The sequence below is a fragment of the Balaenoptera musculus genome, chromosome 10, assembly GCF_009873245.2.
Source record: "Balaenoptera musculus isolate JJ_BM4_2016_0621 chromosome 10, mBalMus1.pri.v3, whole genome shotgun sequence".
Classification (NCBI taxonomy): Eukaryota; Metazoa; Chordata; class Mammalia; order Artiodactyla; family Balaenopteridae; genus Balaenoptera; species Balaenoptera musculus.
The window spans coordinates 42,709,981-42,725,652 of NC_045794.1; the positions used below are offsets into that span (position 1 = coordinate 42,709,981).

General features: G+C 56.1%; 1 protein-coding gene across 5 annotated transcripts; it reads right to left on the reverse strand.

Annotated features, from left to right (window-relative positions):
* Positions 1–34: 34 nt before the first annotated feature.
* Positions 35–15,007, reverse strand: SPRYD3 (SPRY domain containing 3). 5 transcript variants are annotated; one of them, XR_005021549.1, is made up of 12 exons: positions 14,907–15,001; positions 13,275–13,421; positions 12,190–12,265; positions 11,604–11,728; positions 11,165–11,300; positions 10,100–10,285; positions 3,218–3,367; positions 2,720–2,777; positions 1,981–2,100; positions 1,723–1,895; positions 1,218–1,406; positions 35–866 (listed from the first exon to the last, which is right to left on the reverse strand). XR_005021549.1 is itself a non-coding variant. In XM_036866558.1 (11 exons), the coding sequence occupies exons 1-11, from the start codon at positions 14,927–14,929 to the stop codon at positions 1,272–1,274; spliced, it is 1,329 nt and encodes a 442-aa protein (XP_036722453.1). In that variant the 5' UTR covers positions 14,930–15,007; the 3' UTR covers positions 35–1,271. The 5 variants fall into 5 exon arrangements, 4 of the variants coding, with proteins under 4 accessions (XP_036722453.1, XP_036722454.1, XP_036722452.1 ...); XM_036866558.1 differs by having other exon boundaries at positions 35–1,406; positions 14,907–15,007; XM_036866559.1 differs by lacking the exon at positions 1,723–1,895 and having other exon boundaries at positions 14,907–15,004.
* Between the last annotated feature and the right edge of the window lie 665 nt (positions 15,008–15,672).

The following is a 15,672-nucleotide window of genomic DNA, read 5'->3' on the forward strand; positions in this document are numbered from 1 at the left end:
CCCTGTACTGGAAAGGATTCCCTTGTCCCGGCCGTACTGATAAATATGGAAACTCCATCTTTATTGGCTGTATAAACATCTCTGGTCTGTACATACATTTCATACATCATAGTGCAGGGCCTGAAGGGAGGGCCAAAGGGGAGGCCCCAGCAGCACAACACCTCGCCCCTCTTCCCAAAGCCCTGCCCACTCTGCCCAAACCAGGGCCACCTGCTCCCGCTCCCTCTCTCTCCCAGAAGTCACTGAGGAGGGGACAGGGGTCAAGGGGCTAGGAGACAGGAGGGCTTGGTGCGGGAGGACACGTTAAGTGCTAGAATCAAACACTGAAGCAAAACAGGCAACTGGCACAGGCAGCAAGCAGGGGCGGGGGCAAGGCAGGGTAGGGGAGCGTGGGCCCGTGCCCTCGGGCTCTCGCTAGGGCTCTGGGGTCCTGCCCTGACCACGTGGGAGAGACAGGCTCCAGAGTCTCCGCCTGCCTCCCCAGGAACGAGAGACGGGTGCCACAGGTGAGCCAAGGAGGGCAAGGGGGAGACAGGAGCAAAGGCCCCAGTCCCCCGATTTGACAGCCCCCCTCTCACCCCATCAAACACGTCATGGACACCATCTACGTGTGTACAGCTGGGGGAAGCCAGAGACTCGGATTCTCGGGGGGACTGTGGTGCCTGAGCAGGCAGTGAGGGAGGAAGCTGGCTCACAGGGGAAAGAACGGAGACCCTCGAGTAGTCTTCTCGGGACACCAGTCAGTGGAAGGAGACAGAGGGCCCAAGAGAGCCCCCCCCCTAGCCCAGCCAGGGGGGGATGACAGCGGCAACTGCTTCACACGACGACGAGGACAGGGAACAGGAAAGAAGATGAGAAGAGGAACCCTGTGGTAAACAGAGGAGGGGGTGTCCTGCTCCACCCTTGCCGAGCCTCACGCCCAACAGCAGCTGAGACGGGCGCTCACTCCTCTCCCCTCACACGGGCCAGAGTGGGAGGGCATGCGGGAGCCCACGGCCAAAGCCAGTGGGACCCAGCCGTGAAGCAACACCATCCTTTGGGCTGGTTCCTGTCCAGCCAGGAACTCTCGCCCAGGGACTAACAACAGGGGCAGCACCAGGTCAGAAACATGGGCACAGAGGAGCTTGGCAGGGGCCTGATCTGGTAGGGCAGAGGGACAACACACCCCCTGGGGCCTGCTGGGTAAGCAAATCCTCGGGGCGTCAGGAACGGGGTACCTGGCTCTGCAAAGGGCGAGGAGAGGGAGAAGGAGCAGGTCCAGGGGAGAAGGCCTAGCCACTCAAGGGGTGCAGATCCACTTTGACTTTCTCCCCACAGCTCAGCATCCCAATTGTGGGGAAGAAGCCCCCAGAAGGTACGACAGCATCCTTCTTCCCAATGATCTTGCCATTCCGAGTGAAGAAAACCTGGGGGTGAAAGAGAAAAGTGGGATAGGCAGGCTCTAGCCTCTCCTCTGAGGATGCTGGAGCTACGCAGGCCTGAGTCCCATCACTCCCAACTCGCACCACCGTTGGAGAGACAGAGGGCGATGCAGGAGGTGACCACGAGAGGGCGTCCTGAGGCCGGAAACCAGCCTCCCAGCCAGTCTCCCCACTCAGCAGCCCCACGCCCACAGCAGCCAGGGCTTCCCCTCTCCCCTCCCTGGGCTCCGCTTTCGGCACTAACACCAGACCTCACCGAGGCCCAAGACCCCTAGTCCAACCCCAGACCCACCCCACTCACCACCACCTTCTTGCCCTCATGCTCCTGTTCTATCTCTTCCCCATCATCTTCCTCTTCCTCTTCCTCCTCTTCCTCTTCCCCTTCCTGGTGCAGGTACATGACGTTCCGGACATTCCGGACAGCTCGGGCGGTCGGGGACAGGATCACTGTGTCACAGCTGTCATCACTGTCACCTGGGGGCCAGGAAACCTGAGCTCCTGTGGTACTGCCCCCAGCCTCTGCCCGACCAGCCTGGTTGGCCACGGTCACCCCACTCACCCTCACTGTCCAAGATGTAGTCCCGGGGGAACATGATTCCACAGCCCATGATGTCCCCTTTGTAACAGCGTGGCCCAAAAGGGTCCCCCACACCACTGCCATGGAAGATCTTCCCGTCATCTGTCGGAGGGAGGGGAGAGGACACACACCTGAGGGAGGGGCCGACACCCTACAGCCCTTAGAGCGGCCCCTGCTTAAAGTTCAAGTGTCCCTCCCTCCCTCTCTGGCCCTGAGGAAGGGAGGAGAGAGAATGAGGGCACCAGACTAAAGAGAGACACACATCTGTCCCCTCAAGGGGCTAAGGGGGAAACTCCCTCGGGAGCTGGTCAGAGAGCGGGGGCCCTCGGAGGGGAGGGAGAGGCGGGACCAGGAACTCACAGGAACTCACAGCTCCTCCTTTCTAAAGGAAGCCCTAAAGGAAATCAAGCCGATCAAAAAAAAGAAAATGCAGAATCTGCAGGAAGGGTGCAGAGGGAGCCAACTCAGAGGCCTGGAATGTCCAGTTCGGTCCCAGATCTCCCACCCCTGTTCTGCTCCCCTGGCTTTTTGGGCTGGGAGGAAAAACACAGATGAAGAGAAAGCGCTAGCAGCTTGGGATGGGGAGAGCAGAGAGCGGCAGGGGAAAGTCTCTCCGGCCAGATGCTGAAGGCGAGGCCCCTAGTGCGGGGTCAGGGAAATGGATATCCCTGTGCCCCTATACCCCACCCCCCCAGCTTCCCCAGGGCAGCCCCTCACGCACCTGCATGATAAGCCACAGACCCTCTGCTCCAGCCAGGGTGCCTGTTCTTGGGATAATCCTACACCAAGACAAAAAAAGGAAAGCTGTGGTACCACGCACAGAAAAGAGGACGGGAGAGTGGCTTACGAACCCTCGATCTTCTGAAACAAGCTACGACCCAGATGGTTGCTCCCACCCCGGCAGCCTCACCCCTTCAGGCACTGGAGGTTGCAGGGGAAGGTGGGAAGGTGCTTGGCTTTCCCAGCCAGGGCTGCAGGCTGCCCCCCACCCACCCCACATCCAGGCCTTGGTGCGTGTGGTGCGCCGACGACCCTCTCTCAGCTCCGAGGTGACTTGGGGTCTGTACCCTTACACGGCAGACACATACGGCCTGTTCTGTCTCGGGTTAGACCTCCCTCTGCAGCCCAGCCCCTTGATCTCCCCAAGGGCTCCCAGCTCCGGCCCAACAGCCCCAGAGCTGAGCAGCTCCACAGGCCAAAAGCCAGCACTGGCGCCCACCTTTCGGGCCAGCCCCAAGGCGATGTAGCATTTCTCTCCAGGGTCCACGATCTCCACTTCGAAGTAGTGGCTACGGGTGCTCAGCGGGTGCCGGGCCTGGGCCAGCCCCACGTCCACGATGCTCTTGCCCTTGCCCAAGTACTCCAGTAGCTGTGGGGGAAGAACCAGGGGTGGGGGGCAGGCTAGCACCCCACCCCTGGAAACCTGGTTCCAGGGCCATCTGGGGACCAGTTTTCCTGGGTCTCACAAAAAGCCCTGGCCGAAAGGGAAGGGATCCTGGAGGCACAAAGTGGGCCTCAGGGTTCCAGGCAGGCATGGGAGAACAGGGATGGGGGCAGGGGCGTGGAGGTGGCAGCACGAGCAAGAGGGCTGAGCCCCTGCTAAAGGCTGCGCCCACCTGCCTACCGAGCCAAAAACCCTCTCCTTGCTGTGGGGAGCCGGCGAGAGCAGCACGGCGATCCGGATGGCCGAGCGCCAGGACCACACAGGGGTCTGTAGACTCTGCCATTACTTCCCTCAATCACCCTGCCAGGAAAGGGCCACCCAGGGGCTCTGAACACAGAGAAGAGGAGAAGCAAAGGCTAGGCTGAGAGGAAGCCGGATGGCTTTCTCAGGGTGCCTCAGGGGGATGGGGAGGATGCAGAGGTTAGGGGCCAACTCCAGACGTCCGGGGGAGGGGAGACAGCTCAGAAGCCAGTTCTGCCTGGGATGGGACTGATATGATTTCTCAAGGTCTTTGTTTTACTTGGCTTTGAACAGAGCTGTTCGTAGCGGGGTCAGGGAGGTGCCGAGGGGAGCCAGGGAACCGAGGACACCCAGCTCTTCTCCTTCATTTAATGCGAGGGAGGGGAGCAGGCAGAGAGAAGCTAGAAAGGCAGGCGTTCCTGCTCCCAGCCCCTCATGGCTCTTTCCAGCTGGAGCAGGGGTGTGGAGGGGAGATGACTGATGGGCTCTTGGGGCTCTTCGGCCCCACAGTGATCCTGCCTGGGCATGATGGGGCGGCAACCCCCAATCTGGGAGGATTTATTTATCAGTTGTCATGGTGATAGTAGGGCTGTGACTCAACCCCATCCCTCTTTCCCCCACCCTCAGCATCACCTGGGATTCCTTAATCCCTTTTTAATTAACCAAACTGCCCCTCAAGACTTTCTTCTACCCTCCCACCCCTCAGGCCCTGAAGAAAACTCACTCCCTGAGGATCTCCTCCACTTATCCCTGGCAGACGCTGGCCTCTCACCCCACAAAGAACTCCTGCCTGAACAGGAAAGGCATCACGCTCGCCTGCACCAGTGCCGAAGCCTCCGTGTGTCTTCAGCAGAGGCAGGCGCTGTATCCTCACCAACCCCTTCAGGGAGGCAAGAGAGGGACTCGGCCCCCCTCTCAGCCCTGGATCCCCGAAGCCCTGTCACCTCAAGTCCATTCTCCCCTCCTCCCCAGAGAACTGGAGGCGGGGGACAGGGGGCACCAGGAGAAAAGCCAGAGGTGTACGGGAGGCCGCCTAAACTTTCTTCTCTCCTTCCTGCAGCCAGGACCACACATGTTTCGGGGTACACTGGCTCTGTGATATTCATACTCCTAGCCCAAGTCTCCATTATCTCACACTGCTTTCTTCCATCAGAAAGGGGTCCCCTGCAGGTGGTCTTCTGATTTACTGGGTATTATGAAGGCCCACACTGTTTAAATTCGATTTCTGGTCCTCTGTATGTTCTCAGTGTGGCCTGGGTTCCTCCTCTGCATCTCTCCCCACAGGGCCCGGAGGGGTGTGGTATGATGCACATTAACTAACATAGACTCCACCCAATCCGAGCAGCCCCCAGCCCAACCTCTCCACCCTGCATTGCAGAACTGGGTGGGGGATCCCACAGCTGCCCTTGACCCACTCCATCCAACTGGCCTCGGCATAGGAAACACAGTGTTCTCCACTTCCAGAGCCAAGAGACAGCAGATCCAGATCCTGATCCTTGGGAAAAACCCGCCCAACCATTCCCTCTGCCTCAGCCCAGAGGAAGGCAGGCTGCCGGTTTCTCTATGGATAGGGGGGGATGGTTCCTTAAGCTAAAAGGCCAGGAGGATGAAACACACTAACATGGGGCTCTAAAACCCACTCCCCAGCCCGCAGAGCAGCTCAGAAAGCAGAGCAGCTCAGACAGACTGCTGAATGCCTAGAAGACTAGGGCCATGCACAAGCCACCTCTTCAAGAGAGGAACCACCCGCCCCTTAGGGTGTAAGCCCCTGGATTCATCTGTTCCTCTGCATCCACTCTCCTGCCCCTGGGCAAAGTCCTCCCAAGCCCTGGGAGCCTTCTCAGAGCACTCAGAGGAGCGGGTGGGGGAAAGTCTGGCCTCCCTGATAGATCCTTACTTGAGTGCACTCCTCCCCTCCTTAGACCTGGGCTGGTAGAAACCTAGAGGAGATGAGAGGTTTAGCACCTAGAGTCTGAGTTGCTAGAATCTTGATGCTGGTCCCTCAATCTGTGCCTCAGGTGCCTCTTAGTTTCTACTTTTTTTTTTTTTTTTTTTTGCCACACCACGCGGCTTGCAGGATCTGAGTTCCCCGACCAGGGATCGAACCCGTGCCCCCTGCAGTGGAAGCGCGGAGTCCTAACCACTGGACCACCAGGGAATTCCCAAGATACCTCTTAGTTTGAAAGAGAATCAAACAGACCTGGGTTCAAATCCTAGCTCCTATTACTTACTAGTCACTAAACTCAAGCAAGTGACTCTCACTTCTTTAAGCCTCAGATACTTCAGCAGTAAAATAGGGGTACCACTACCTGCATCTCCAAAAATGGGTACGACGAAGTGAAATGAGTGTCAAGGGCTTAGTCTGGAGCCTGACCCCCGGTAGGTGATAAATGCACACATTAGCCTTTCCCTGACTCAGGACATGGGGGTGATACTGGAATATCCGAAAGTTCCAATGCTCCCTAAACATTAACAGTCGCCCCCAAAGCTACAACAGACTGGAACTGCCAATCACAAAGAAGGAGAGAATCTTTCACCTCAGCCCTTACCCCCAGCTAGAATGGTCCCTTGGGCTCCCAGGACACTCCTCAGATGACTCCATCCCAAGGGACCAACTGTCTTCCTCCCAGTGTTTCTCCTCAAACAATACCCCCAATCAACAGGCATGCTCCTTTACATCTTTGGTGGGGGTGGGGAACTCTTTCCTTAAGGCTCTCAAGACCCCCTCCCCACCCCACCTCCCTCCACACACAACGGAAGCCTTGACAGGCCAAACAGGTCAACTCCACAGAGCGGAGGCTGCAGACCAGAGTGCAGAGAGCCTCCTGCACCCCGCCCCCTCCCTCCTACCAGTAGCCCTTCTCAGCCTCCTCTCCTGCTGCGGCCCGCCCTCCTCCTCTTGCCAGCAGAGACCCTAATCCCTCTTGACAGGAGCAAGGGAGGACTCAGTGCCCGGAGGGCCTAAAAGCAATTGAAACACGAACCAAGAACAAGCTCCCCACCGGCCAGCTCAGGCCCCAACACGGTCTCCTCCTGGGTTGGGCCCAGGGAGGACCCCTGAGAGGGTGGGGCCTCATTCACCCCACTTTGTGTACCAAAGCTGTTGCCCCGTCACTAAGGAGTTGTTAGAGGAGCTATGAACAGAAATGAGAAACAAAGACAGAATGAGTCTAATCCCCCAGCCCTACCTACTGCCCCCCGCCCTTGACACATTACCTCACTGTGCAAGGCCTGGGGACAGGAATGAGGGGCAGCACCCCATGCCTGAGCAAATGCAACAGCAATTCTTCAGCATCCCGGAGCTCTGGGAAGGGGGCGCTCTTTAGGAGGGGAAAGTGAGGCCACAGGAAGCAGGGAAAGACTTCCCTCTGGAAAGAGCCAGTCTGTCTATATATAGCTCCTCAGATCAAACAAACACAACTAAATATTAACAACTCTTGAATCTAGGTAGTGGGGATACAGTGGGTGTTCACTGTGCTATTTTTTCAACTTTCCTGTATGTTTGAAACTTTTCATAATGAACTGTTGGAGGAAAAAAAAGGGTCAGGAGTCGAATTCACTCTTCTGTAATGGGAAGAACCAGTGAGAAGGGAGAAGAGAGGATAATTGAGACTACAAAACTGGGAGAAAGGGCTAGGAGTAAAAGAATTCCAAGGTAGCCAAGTAAACTCACCTAGGAGGCCCCTGGCTAAAGACACTAGACAGGAGAAATCCCCAGGGACGTGGGAATTTAAGCCCAGGAACTCTGGATTCATCTTGTGAGAAGCGAGCAGGAGAGATTGGCTACAGAAGAGTGGGCCTGGGCAGAAGGCAGCAGCATATATCAGACAGTGGAAAAAGCGGGGGTAGGGGTCAAGGAATGAATATCTGGGCTTAGTTCTGCTACTAATTCGCTGTTTGACATTTGATCAAGTCTCTTCACTTTTCTCTGGGACTGTTTTCTCAGCAGTACAAGAGGATATATGGGAATGTGCGGGCAGTCACAACAACTGGGGCGGGGGGGCGGGGCGGAGCTACCGGCATCCTGGGTCTGGGAACCAGGGATGCTAAATGTCCTGCACATCAAGGAACTGTCTCACCTAAGATGCCCACAGTCTCTGCACTGAGAAACCTGGGCAGGATGGCATCAAAGCCTCCTCCAGACCTTTATGGTTCTATGGGGTGTCCTCCTGGGAACATCACCTGGGGCAGGAGAAACAGGCTGCAACAAGAGCAGAGGTCTGAGGTCTCAGGGAAGGTCTCCCCACAGAGGGGGACGTAAAACAGGAAGGGCAGAGAGGAGAAGCAGCTGTGCTGGACATCTTTAGAAACAGGAGGCACAGGCACAGCCTAATGACCTCTCCCAGGCTCCTCCAGGCTGACACCACTCTGACTGCTGGACTGGAAATACAGTGGATGGTCAGAAGGGACAAAGAGGATGAGGCAAGGAGGCCAGGAGGCAAGAGTGGATGGGGGGTCGAGGGGCTGGCAGAAACTGGGTAAGTCACCCTCATGTGAAAGATGAGGTAGCTGGCAAGACTAGAAGAGAAGCCTGCGTCCCTCAAGAGGCTCATGCCCACGTCTGCCCCAGAGGAGCAAGTGCGCAGGGAGCAGTGTGCCTACCCTGCCAGCTGCCCCAGCTGGGGTGCGGGTTTGACAGAAGAGCTACACTCAACAGCTTATGTCCAAGAAAGAAAAAAATTCTTAAATGTGTGGCCTGAGGGCACTGGGGGAAGGGCAGGGAGGAAGGAAGGCTATTTATAAATGTCTACAGGATTCCGCATCAATTAGGAAAGACTGCCTGGGAGGAGCAGGGAGCAGAGTGGGGACAGGTCCAGGCAGGGGAAGGGTGCCAGGAAAAAAACTCTTGAGGAGAGGTCAAGGATGAGAGCTGGAACATCGCCCTGGCTCAGTCCCAAGTTCAACTCTGTAGATGTTGTCAAAATGATGGTGGAAGGGGAAAAGAAAGGAGGGATGAAGGTCAGGGAGTGGGCATCTGAGGCCTCCTGGACCCTAGTGCCAGAAGGGGGTGCAGAGTGCCCGAAGCTGCAGGAGGCCACACTTTCTGCCTTTTTCCTTGTGTTTGACTCACCTTGAACTCCAGAGTGGAGAGCCTTACTCATAATCCACTCCCACCCCCCCCACCCCCGCTGCTTCTGTTTTGCTATCAAAGGCTGAGTTGAAAACAGCCTGGGTTGGGGTGAGAATGCCAGAGGGCGGAGGAAAAGGTTGAGCCAGGAAGGAGCGGGAGGGCAGCAGAGGGACAATTTGAAGTGGAAGGCCCGAGCGGCCCACTAGAGGTCAGGGCCAGACCCCTAACTCAGCATCCATTCACTCCCAACCCAGCATGAGGCACGGAGGGTAGATATGAAGAATTTCCCTCTCTCAAGGTCCATACGCTTCCCAAGAAAGTTTAAAATCTAGGCAGGGGACTAAAGCAGGTATGATGAGATGTATAAAAAGGCCAGCTTTGGAGGATCAAGGACTCTCACTGAATCATTATCTGCCGCTATTCTCATCCTCTATAAAATGTAGGAAGGCAAAAGAGACTATCATTGATGCTTACTCGAAACAGATCTCAAAGAACCTTCCCCAGCATGAGTGGGATTTGTGACCACACCTGCTCCACAATGCAGAGAATGGAAAGCTGGGCTAGCTGGGCTGGGATCAAGCCAAAAGGGTGTTCCAGGCATCCGGCCTCCAAGTCAGCCCAGCCTCTCAAAGGCAGGCGTGCAGGCAGCAGCGTGCATTGTTGTGGGGGGGGGGGGGCGGGGGGGGCCTGAAGGAACCAAAGCAGGCAAAGGAGAGCTACTGGCTACTGCTTGTTCCCAGGGTTAAGCAACTAGGCTGAGCTCTCAAACAAAGAGAAGGCAGGAAAGAGGACCAACGATAAGGAGAACACAGATCTGGACTCAAGAATCATGTCAGGACACCAGGCTCTCCTGACAAAATTCCCACTTTCCAGAACCCTACAAAAGACCCTGTCTTGGGACTTCCCTGGTGGCGCAGTGGTTGAGAATCCGCCTGCCAATGCAGGGGACACGGGTTCGAGCCCTGGTCCAGGAAGATCCCACATGCCGCGGAGCAACTAAGCCCGTGCGCTGCAACTGCTGAGCCTACGCTCTAGAGCCCACAAGCCACAACTACTGAGCCTGTGCACCGCAACTACTGAAGCCCTCGCACCTAGAGCCCGTGCTCCGCAACAAGAGAAGCCACCGCAATGAGAAGCCTGCGCACTGCAATGAAGAGTAGCCCCCGCTCGCCGCAACTAGAGAAAGCCCGCACGCAGCAACGAAGACCCAATACAGGCAAAAATAAATAAATTAATTAATTAATTAATTTTAAAAAAGACCCTGTCTTCACTCCCTATTCTAAGCAATCCCGACATGCTTCTGTGGACCCCGGGATTCGGCCCAGCCCTACCTGCCCCTTACTTACAGTTCCGCAGACTCTGACGTCGTGCAGCCGGCCCCATTCGTCCTCGTAACTGTCCACCATCATGACACTGTCGTCCTCGCGGCCCAGCTCAGCGTTCAGGTGCAGCCGCACCTCCTCACCCAGGGAGTGCATGCCCACTGCTGGGAACAGCCCATCGGGGGACATGGGCATGATGGTGGAGCCCACCTGCGGCGGAGGGAGGGGGAGGAAGGGAGGGAGCTGCCGCCTGGCTCACTGTCCCACAGCTCATCTAATTCTCACACGGGGACTTTTCAGATGATGCAGCCAGTCATCATCACACACGCTGACAGACAGCAAAACAGAGGCACAAAGAAGCAGAAAAAGCTGCTGAGTACTACTAGCTGAGCAAGGTACCCGCGGAGCTGGAAGGCAAACACAAGTCTCTCGACAACCCCTCATACACTTCAGGTACGCATGAGTGTGGACTGGAGCAGGAAAGTGCTGAGCATAGATGCTTAAGGGAGGAAGACCACTAGGCGGGCCGGCGGAGGCCTGAGAAGGCAATTTCCCAGGGTGGGAGATGGGGCTGGGGAGGAGAAGAAAGAGAGCCGGGGTCTCTCCTATTTGCTCTTATCCCATCCCTTCACCATCACTAGTCTCTCTCTGAAGAGGGAAGGAAAGGAGAAGTGAAACAAGGAACACGAAACACAGAAAGGACATATCCCCAAAAGCATTCAAGTCAAAAATCCCAAGAGGACCTCCAGCTTATGCAGCCAGGTCATAATCTCCCCGTCTTTTTTTCTGCTCAAAACCTTCCCCCACATCACCAATTCTGTCCCCCACAGTTTCTGCCCCTCCTCCACTGCACAAACCTGCCCCTCTGCGTCCATCACCTGGGGAATGTCCCAGCTTCCCCTGGGTGTGGGGAGCATCTTCTCCTACATGCAGGAGACCCCAGGAGAATCTGAGGCTGAACTGAAGAAGATGGGAAATAAGCCCGTGGGGCCCTGGGCAAGCCCCAGCCAGCAGACTCTTTCTTATTACTCACACAAATCCCTGGACAGCTTCAAGCCGTTTAAATCCCACTCAGGATGTCCCACTTACCCGCTTCCCATTTTTGGTGAAGAAGATCTGGGCAGTCTGCACATCAAAGGACACTGGCTCAATGCCACAACCAATCCGGTCCCCGGAGTTGCACTTTGACCCAAACTGGCGGCCCTTGGCCCGGCCATTGTACAGCCTGTGGACAGAGCAGCACAGACACAGGACCCGAACCTGGCTTCCCAACCTCTCCCCAGTGCTCCTGCTCCCGATCACTCTGCAATGGCATCTACCTACGTTCTCGGGGGAGCTCCACCATCCCCTTTAAGTCTGCAAACCTCCAAGGGTAGCCAACAGGCCATCTTCTGTCCCTATCAGAAAGGTCTATGAAAATACCCCAAGACCAGTGAAGGAATAGCCAAAGCCACCCTGAGGTAGTCCATTATATCCAAGATTCCCAAATCCGTAGGAAAGGGGTCGGGTTCCACAAAAGGCAACTCACTTGCCATCATCAGCATGGTAGGCTACAGAGTCAGGCAACCAGCCAGGCTGGTGATCCAAGCTGTAGTACTGAGGGACCAGTCCCACAGCAATGGTACCCCGGACCCCGCTGTCCACAATAGACACCTGGAGGGAGGAGAGCAGGGCACAGTCAGCAGGGAGGGGAGTTAGACATCAAAGCGGGCTGAGGCTCAAAGAGCAAAAGACAGGGGAATCAGAGAAAAAGTCAGGGCACTCAGAGGGAGAACTGGGGAAAGTGGGGGCCCACTCTACCACAATTACTTAGAAAATAATTTCCAAGCTATGGAAAAAGATGGGAGATGGAGTAGATGCTGGGCTTGGGTTAGGGGGTGGGAAAGGACATGGGTCACAGTCTACCTAGGTGAAGGGCAGGAGAGCAGAAGGGACAGGGTGAAAGGACTTTAGGGTGCCTCTCAGATTAGGCACCATGCCATCCTGGGCCCTTTTCCCAGCCAACAGGATAATCCTGATGGAAAATTTAAAGGACCAGTCAAGAATCCAGTAAAAGAACGCCTTGGAGCTTAACCATCTCACCCCCTGCTCTGCCCACCCCCTGCCTTGATCACCTCAAAATAATTGCTGTCCTTCGTCAGGGGTCGAGAAGCCACGTAGCAGCCAACTTCACCAGAGTTTCCATGGTAACTGAAGGAGGAATGAAGGGGGAGTTCCATTAGCAGCCTAGCCCAGGGGTTGGGGGGAGGGCCTCAGCATCCCCAACTCCCACCCTGTGAGGGCCAGCACAGAAGAGAATCCATCAGGCCATACTTCAGGACATCTGCACAAACACCATAACAAGATACTTGAGGTCACCCACCCTACCCGCTGCCTCCAGCCAGGGCCCAGCCCACACCAAACCAATGCAAGCCTGGCTTCTTCACTGCCGGTGGGGAAGAGAATGTGGAGCCTCCCTCAGTTGCCTATTAGGGGTCTCACAACCCTGTCTAACCTCAGTCCCTCATGCTGCAGCTTCGGCCCTTTTCCTCTGGCTCTGTCCTCAGTGGAGCTGGAGAGCGGCTGGTCTCGATCCTCGGGACCAAAGCCCTTCGCAGATTGGAAGACAGTTATTCAGTCCCCACTCCTCAGCTTTCTTGTCTCCAGGCTAGATAGCACTACTTCCTTCCCCCCTTCCAGTGACAACTTTGTGAGAGAATTAGACTCGGATGGAGTCAGGGGAAAGGTTCAAGCCAGAAAATAGAGCGATAACAAACACAAACACACAAACCAAAGGGTTGGAAGGCAGTAAGCAGGATGCACTACAGGACTGTCCTTCCCAAAACAGGAAATCCACTGCCTTTGAATGGCCATTCTTCACCGATCCCAACTCCAGAGATGCAGGCAGGAGACCCAGGCATCGCACAGACTCAATGGAGTCCTTTCAACAAGGCAGTTGGGCAATTCCTGAGACCCCAGCAGCCTCCATCTCTGACATGACTGCTTCCAATGCGGATCAGGACAGAGGGACCCAGAGACACAGGCAGAGGGGGGGTGCGGGGTGAAGAAGCATATACTGCTCCATTCAGAAAGGCCTCCAGAGTTTATAACATACCCCTCCATGTGCAGTGCAGACAGTCCTCTGCCTTTGCAAAAGCCCCTTTTCATCTCTAAGATCTGGCACACAAAGGAAAATGTGGAAGCACTCCCCGAAACTCACCTCAAAGTGTCTCCATCTACAAGAATGTGCTTGAACCTCTCCTGATATCGGAAAGCCCGGACCTCTCGAATCTCCCGGATCCTCCGGCGCCAATTCAGAAACCGGTAGTGCAGGTTGAGGTCATCCATCTTGTTCATGAGAACAAACCTGCCAGGGGGAGAAGGGGATTGAGGAGGAGGAAGCAAGGCGCTGAGCAAAGTACCTCAGCCTGTTCCACCCAGAATGCGGAGAGGACACTGGACTTGAAGCCAGTTGCCCAGATTGACCTCAACAGTCCCCACCCTCATCCTTTCATTCAGCAAACATTTACTGAGCTCCCACTATGTGCTCCTACTGTCCTAGGTGCTAGGGATACAGCTGTGAACAAGATGGATGGGATGTCTGCTCTCATAGCACTTCCATTCTATTGGGGGAGGCATGACAGGCAATAAACAGACATGACAACGTTAGACAGTGGAGGAAAAAGCAGAATGCTGTGATAAAGAATAATGGGGTGAACTCTATGAGATGAAAAGGTGACAGGCATGTAACAAGCCCAAGAAAGAGCATCCCAGGCAGAAGGGACAGCCAGGACACAGGTCCTGAGGTGCAAGGCAGCTGGCATGGTAGGAAAATAGAAAGGCCAGGTGGCTAGTGTGTAGGGAGGGAGAATGTACCAGAAGAGGACGGAAGAAAGGTAGGGGCCAGATCAACGCCCTACAGACCGTGTTAAGGAGTGTGAATTTTATTTCAAGTGTGATGGGAAAGCTCTGGAGGGTTTTAAGCAAGAAAATTATATGATTTTAAGGTTTATCAGATCGTAAAGATCATTCAGGCGGTTGGTTGGAGACTAAACTGATCCTATAAGGAGCAAGAACAGAAGTGGCAAACAATTAATTAGGAGGCTGTTGCAGCTGTTCCGATGAGAGATGGCATCCCCAAAGATGGTAGCAGTGAAGATGGAGTGGAGTAGGATGACCCAGGTATTTAAACCACTAACAGTGCTAACATATGAATGAATGAATGAATGAATGAATGAATGGACGAATCTTTCCCAAAGCGACAAAAAGGGGAGGTACTTTCTCTTCCCATCCCCCAAACCCTTGGACAAGGGTTCCATCCAGGCCTGACTGTGCCTTGCACACAGCAGGGGCTTAGGAAGCCTCGGCTAGGCTGAATTCAATCCCAATGCGCATATTACACGCTTCTGCAGTAGCTACAAGCCACAGCGTGACCAAAAGGGTAGGCAGCTGTGGGGCAGCCCTAGGATTGGCCTCCTTGGCACTCGGCCAGGGGGCTCGACCCCAGGTCGATGTTGGCGCCCAGACCTAGGGGCATCTGCTTGCCTAGAACCCCACAGCCTTGGCGCCGCCGAGACGCGGCCGCACCGGGCCCCGCCTCCACCTCGGGCACAGCCCGATCACTCAGACGAGACCCGGGGGAAAGGGGCCCTGGCCCGTCAGTGTGACTACGCCCAGTCTCCCCAGGCCCTGCACTGGGCCAAGGAGGGTCCCCAGGGAGGAAGACCAGTGACCAGAGCGCAAGACCCCGCCCCTGACTCCGAAGCCTCTTCCCAGGACCCCAGCCTCCCGCCTCAGGCTCCGTGGAGACCGACCCGAGGCCTCCGGGACCCCGCCCCCGATCCCCGCCTACCGGGGCCGCCGCGTCCTCCTCATCCATAGGCCTCTGAGCTCCGCTCACTAGCTCTTCGGCCACCGCCACCACACACATCCGGGTCCCCGCCCTTCCTACGCTCCCCGAGGCCCGCCCCTTTCCACCCACCCCGGCCAACCTGCAGCGGCTGAGGACGACAGGCACCTGCAGAAGCCAATCGGAGGACGCAGGCCGGGTCGGGCGCGGCCCGGTGAACCCGGTACCCAGTGCCGGGTAAGGGGCTGCTAAATGCGGGTGTCGAGAGGGTGGGAGGTGGCGACGTGGCAGCGCGGACGCCGCACTGGGCGCCCTGGGCGCTGACTGGCCGGTCAAGGGGCGGCTCCCTCCGGGCGGGGTGGGCGGGGAAGGTCGCTGCGCACCCACAAATACTGAGACTATTCCCTCAGCGCTCGTTCCGTGTCGGACGTGAGGCTAAGAGCTTTGTAGGAATGTCCTTTTAATCCGCTCAACAACCTTATGAAATGAGTCTTATTAAATCCTTTTTGTAGATGCAGAGCCTGAGGCTGGCCTCCACAGCTCGTGCGCCCGTTACCATATGCTTTGTATTCTCCCGAGCTCCATTTCATGTTACCTTTCCTTCATTCTAGGCAGGGCATTCCCTTCCCGGAGGAGAGAACTTCAGATGCAAAAAGCAGTGGCATGAAACGGCACGCTGTTCAGGAACAGAGGGGTTGGTGTGACATAAGGAAAGTTAGGCTGGGGCCATAATGTGAAGGGAAGAAAGATACTGACATTTATTGAGCAC